The 6,397-nt window shown below is 40.9% G+C and overlaps 1 protein-coding gene across 1 annotated transcript in view; it reads left to right on the top strand.

The window, feature by feature from the left end:
* Nucleotides 1–6,397, top strand: part of PLPPR4 (phospholipid phosphatase related 4) — a 43,182-nt gene that overhangs the window by 14,584 nt on the left and 22,201 nt on the right. The window contains exon 2 of the mRNA XM_034780022.1: nt 4,864–5,049. Within this exon, the coding sequence (XP_034635913.1) occupies nt 4,864–5,049 (186 nt within the window). The remainder of the gene's footprint in view (nt 1–4,863; nt 5,050–6,397) is intronic.

Genomic DNA, 6,397 nt, shown 5'->3' with positions numbered 1-6,397 from the left:
ACCCCCCCCCCGTTTCTTGACTGCCCCCTCCAGAACCTCCCTGCCCCTTCTCCTGCCCCCTGGCCCCCTTACCCTGCTGCTCAGAACAGGGGGTTGGGCTCTGTGCGAGCCGGACACGTGGCTGCGCTCCCCAGCACAACAAAACCCGGTCCCTGGCCCTGCACAGTGCTGCCGGAGCCGGGCTGCAGAGGAGAGCTGCCGGCTCAGAATGCAGGGCGGATCCGGCTCCTCTACAGCTGCTCCGGAGTCCAGCCCGGGACTTCCCTGCAGCCCTCCCAGCCGCTCGCTCTGCTCTGCCGGGGGAGGGGGGAAATCCCGGACATTTTGAGTGATTTACAAATACCCCCAGACGCTATTTTTAGCACAAAAAAGGAGGACATGTCCGGGTAAATCCGGACGAATGGTAACCCTAGAATAATACAACTCTTTGGCTTAAGAAAGCCTCTTAACTAGAGTGGGGAGAGGAGGTTGTTTCTTTTTCATGAAAATTTGACAAAAAATGGGCAACATTTGAAGTTTTGTAACCAGCTCTTCTCCTAACTGTGCTGATTATGATCCTGATACAAAGTTCTTTGAAACCAATTAGAATCTTTCCATTGATTTCACTAGGTTTGGATCAGATATTCTATTTTCAGGGATAAATTATAATCCAGAGCAGAGGTTACAAGTCAGAAATTTCTTAATCGACTGAGCATGTCAGAATATGAAGACTCATTAGCCCAGGTCTTCGGGTTTAGTTTTTTTATTCCAATTAGAAATAAGAAAAAGAATTTCTATTTTGTAATTAAAACAATGCACATTATTACCATCTAATTATGTCTGACATGTTCAGGGTGTCTAAAGCTAATGCCTGTAATTACAACACTAATGCTGCCCTAAGCAGAATACTCAATAAATATTCATATTTTTAAACAGCCACTTAGAATTATTTAGAATAGTGAGCAAACACTTATATTGTCTTTGCCTTTTTGAAGATGCATTTTATATTTAGGTTGATAAAAAAAGATATGAGAACAAGACATCCTATGGGACCTGACATACAGTATATTGCAAATTGTCTATAAAAGTATTTGTTAGTATTGCTGAGGAATTATTGTAGGGGTTATTAGGCCTTTATAGTTTTTTTTTTTTTTTTTGGTGGGGGTGGGAGGGTTATGTTTCGAAAGAATATGGTAATCCTAGAAGTGAAAAGCACAATGGAGTCCTATCCTTTGTTGGGGTTCCTAAGCACCACCGTTAAATGTGGATGTTTCCTGGATTTTGTAATTAGCAATAATACAACTGCAGTTAGCATATGCAGAATGCAGATCCCTTTGAAAATGATCTGTATGCACATTAACTCATTATACTACATCACTATGTAAAATATTACATATTTAATAATAGCTGAATCTCATTATATAAATGCAATTATATAGGTGGGAAACAGTCAGATAGGAAATATGGACTTGTGGGTAACATACTGCCCTAAAATTCAAGAAATCTGGGTCCACTCCAGTGTGACCTGGAGCAAATCACATAATCTCTTTGTGCCTTAGCTCCCCATCTGTAAGAAGTAGGATAATTATTCCTTTGCCTACCTTGTTGATTTAGCTCTTGGAGGCCACTGTCTCTAATTATGTGATTTGTACAGCACCTAGCACAATGTGGCCCTGATCTCGGTTGATGCCCCTAGGTACTACTGTAATGCAAATTAAATAATGATGTTGGTGTCAGATTTTACAATTGCCTAAACCATGATGTGTGGTGTCAGTGAAATCACACTGTGTGTGGGCCTAGGTGTTGGTATTTAGCCACGATGGATTGGTGCAGAGATTCACTGGCCCAGGTGGAGCTAAGGTAGGATTGTGCCACTATCCCTCTCTGAGTTTTACACTGGTCAGGGACAACACGTACGCGGTACCATTCCATTGAATGGTCCTCTCCTAACCTCCCCCAAGCAGAGGCACAAAGAGACTATGTGATTTGCTCCAGGTCACACAGAAGTGGAACCCACCTGAACAACTCTGGGTGAGTGCATTGGGGAGGATAAGGGGATACACCACTATATTTGTGCACCCAGAAGCAGTCTCAATAATCCCCTGAGCACAGGGACTGTGACTGTCCCTTACAGCTGCTGGGGGAGAAAACAGGGGGAAAGCTCTTTGCATATCCATGCAATCATACTGAGTTACTACACATGCAGGACTGCCTCTGAAAAAAAAGGGAGTGCCCAGTGTGAGATGAGAATTAAACAATTCATCTAACTAAAAAACTTTGCTACTTCCAATGATGGCAGAAATGACAAAATTCAAATTGGATGCATTTACTCTTTATATAAGTAAATCTAATGGATTTCTTGTGTTGTTTTCAAGACACTCTTGGGAATGCCACTCTTCGCTTTATTCAGGATATCAATTCACATTCCTTTCCTTTGCAATCACAATCAGCCTAAAAAATGAAATTACAACACAATCAACCTGACCATTGAGAACAAGGCATTCCTTAGACAACCTTCAGCGCACTTTTCATAGCAATACTTTTGAAGACAAGCTAAACTCTGCAGCTCTTTGTACTGGTTAGCACTTCAAAGCAAAGCTGCTATTTTCAAAAACCAAGCCCCATTATAAACCCTGTTTCAGTGGAGTCCAGCTAACAACCACCCTACACCTAAAATTAAATTAAAAAAAAAACTGCACTAAAAAACACAAACATTTTAAAATTTGGAAATGGCCAATTAATGGATCCAGAAAGTTTCCCACTGCCCTTTACAAAACATTATCATTCATTATCTTGTCACCTGACATACATTGCACTCCCAGTCTTCACTCCATTTTACTCTAGAATGGAAATAAGTAAAATGTATCATTTTGATTTTATCCGTTTTTATGAAATGTGCAAGGAAGATTTCAAAAGCAGCATAATCCAGTGGTACATTAAGTTCTGAAGAAAAACTGTATATTTTCTCAGTGTGATGTGTTGGCATAGAAGAATATTTTCTGCAAGGGAAATAGAATAATTCATGTTTGGTGCTATGAAATATCTTCACTGTATGGTGCTGTAGGTATATGCAAGTCTGTGCGGACCTTGTAAGTTTGTATTTTTAGCTATATTAAGAAGTGGAGAAAAAGCAAACGTAACAGCCATCTTCAAAATAAGAAGAAGAGTAATGCTAGCAATTACTGTTCCATCAGTCATATTTACCTTCAGTGCCACAGGGAACTGCAAATATCACCTCCCTGTGTCAGCCAGGTTTATTACATCCCAAGGGGTTTCAGCCTAAGGGAGGGCAGGCAGTGTGCTTCTACTGTGGCCCTTCTCACTGGGTGACGCTGGGTAAATGCAGATTTAAGTTCTATTGAGCACTCAGTGAGGACCTCATTAATGGAAACTGACAAGCAAGGGGATGCAGTAGGGTGACCAGATGTCCCGATTTTATAGGGACAGTCCCGATTTTTGGGTCTTTTTCTTATATCGGCTCCTATTATCCCCCACCCCCATCCTGATTTTTCACACTTGCTGTCTGGTCACCCTAGGATGCAGTGAATCATCATATGCTGCTGTCCCCAGCCAAGCTGCCTCCCCCACCCACCACTGGTCACTTTGTGGACTGTACTGGCCCTTGCATGCACCCTTGTAGAAAGGTGCTTTTGCCTGCTTGCCATTGCCACAGCTTCCCTGGTACATTGTCTGCCAAAGAGGGCCCTCTGATAGAATCGGTGCTTTCAGAAGCTCATGGAGAGCCTGGCTGAAGTTTCCCCGTTAAGTCTAACTTTTATCCCTAATGAATTAATGGAACTAATCTCTAAAGGATAAAATCACTAAACATCTAGATAAAGGAACCATGACCCATAATCATCTGTGTTTTCTACAGGAGTAAATCCTGCCAAGCAAAGTTAATTGTTTTTTTTTAATAGAAAAAAGCCTTCACCCACAATGAATAGGTGAAGGCAATTCACTCTCTCTCTATATATATATAAAAGAAAAGCTTTGGATACAATTAAATTAAATCTTCCTTTGAAATTGAACTCAAATTGGCTGGGGTCTGTATACTGTCATGTGAATTGAAAACTGGTTGAAGTACCCTAAACAAAAGGCAATGATAAACAGCAAAGCATTGATTAGGATAAAAGGTGGCTGTTGGTGTACTTCTGGGGCAAGTGTAAAGTCTGGTCTGATTGAACAGCTTATAAAACATATGTGAAAGAACAAGGGTGTGTGAAACATTTGATGAATACGTCATTCGGGCAGGACACAGAAACAATAACGTGATTTAGCTGAACAATCATTCACTATAAATAGCAGATAGTCAGACTTCATTAACAACCCATATGTTGGCATGTATTTGTTTGTAATCTTTTTGACAAACAATTATAAATAGGAAATGTGGCCCCAATCCTGTAACAAGTTGACCACTGCACCTGTATGTAGTAATCCTTGGGGGTCCACACATGTGAAGAGGTCATCCTGAATTCACTATGTTGCAGGACTGGAGCCTACTTTTGAAAAATCAAAGTCTGTTCATGAATGTCTCACAGATGAAAAGGCTAAATTGTTTGGGAAATAAGATTGCAACAAATAGTTTGACCAGCTCAATTGACTAAGGCAGTGGTGGGAAACTGGTGGTCCACGGTCCGCACACGGCCCATCAGGGTAATCCGTTGGTGGGCCACAAGACAGTTTGTTTACATTGACCATCCACAGGCATGACCGCCCACAGCTCCCAGTGGCTATGGTTCACAGCTCCCAGCCAATGGGAGCTGCAGGAAGCGGCGTGGGCTGCAGGTTGTTGCTTTTGCAAAAATATTATAGGGTTGTTTGAGTGTTTAGGTTTATTATTACAAAGAAATAACAATGAATTGTTTTTCCTTCCTTCCTTTCCAGTTGCCCATACTAGCATCTTCTGTTGTTAGTCTCTATTTTCTTGAACTTACTGATGTCTTCAAGCCAGTTCACTCTGGATTCAGCTGCTATGACAGGAGTCTGAGTATGCCATACATTGAACCTACACAAGAGGCTGTTCCCTTCCTGATGTTGCTTAGTTTGACTTTTGCTGGACCTGCAATCACGGTAAGTTATGGGAATGTTCACCTGCCTCCCCTAAAAAAAGATTTAGGAGCAGATCTTCAGTTGGTGTAAAGCAACATGGCTCCATTGACCTCAATGAATTACATGAACTGATGATCTGATTGTTAGGTTTTAACATGCAATTTTTATCCTTCTATAACAAGTGTTAATAGGGGTCCCAAACTTTACAACAGAAAAAGTGGGGTTTTTTTAAATCTCTTATTGACTTTTAATAGGGTTTAGGGTTCCCAAATCACTTGGGCAATTTTGAAAATTTTACCCATTAATCCTAAGTAGTACAGTTATGAAATAAGAATAAAACATTCACTGTACTGAAATTAACAATGGAATCTCTCTCTCTCTCTCTCTCACACACACACACACACACACACACACACACATACGAAATGTTAAAGTATCTTAAAAAGCTGAGAGTAAATAAGAAAGTTTCCTTCTTAACTGTTTATATTGAGATGCCAATCGGAATGCATAGTCAGGCAAAGGCTATCATGGAAGACACTCTTAAATGCAAATTAATTTTGTTCTCTCCTTTTCACTCAGACTTCAAATACCTTTTCACGTGTGCTAACGTTTTTGTCAAGTAAATATTTCTGTGGTTACAGAGCCAGAGCCAAATTTTGCTCTGAGTTACTGTCAAGCAATCTACAATTCCAAAGAACACTCACTGTAGTTGCCTAGGTATAAAGACAACAAAATGGAGCCCAGTACAAGTTTCTACACAATGTGAAAAAAACCCTTAACACTGTCTTAAAATGACTCCTAGTAGCACACCAGTAAATTATGGTTGAGATTTACCCCTCCCTGAGCAACTTGGCTTTGTGCAGAGAACAAAGATGGGTGGGAGGGATAGAATTCACCTTTTACAACCTGGGATGAAAAGCAGGCTGTGTAAGGCTGTTCATTCAGTGCATTTCCCAGCCTCCTCCACAGTGGTTTTTGACCATTCAAATTGAGATCCCACTGACTACCCATTGGCCAATCAAACAACTCCTTAACACTGACCTAATTAAAAGTAGCATAAAGATAATTCCCTCTGTAGCCCACAGGAGAGACTGTGGAGTTCCACCCAGGCCCTCTTTGCTATGGGCATGAACGTTAGAGGGCGTGCATGGATCTTCTGTCCCTTTGTGACCATCACCCTATATAAATCACTGTTCTATATATTATGCTGAATGAAATAGTGTTTGTACAGGACCTTTCATAGTCTTGTTAATGAGCGAGATCACTAGAGCAGGATTTTTTTGTTTGGCAAATGGAGATTACACTCAGCAGTGGCTCACATGTAGTTTTAGATATAACAGCCAGGTTTCTTCAGTGAGCGAATATTGAT

The sequence above is a fragment of the Trachemys scripta genome, chromosome 8 (assembly GCF_013100865.1).
Source record: "Trachemys scripta elegans isolate TJP31775 chromosome 8, CAS_Tse_1.0, whole genome shotgun sequence".
NCBI classification, from domain to species: domain Eukaryota; kingdom Metazoa; phylum Chordata; order Testudines; family Emydidae; genus Trachemys; species Trachemys scripta.
This window is presented reverse-complemented; position numbering and strand designations above follow the sequence as displayed.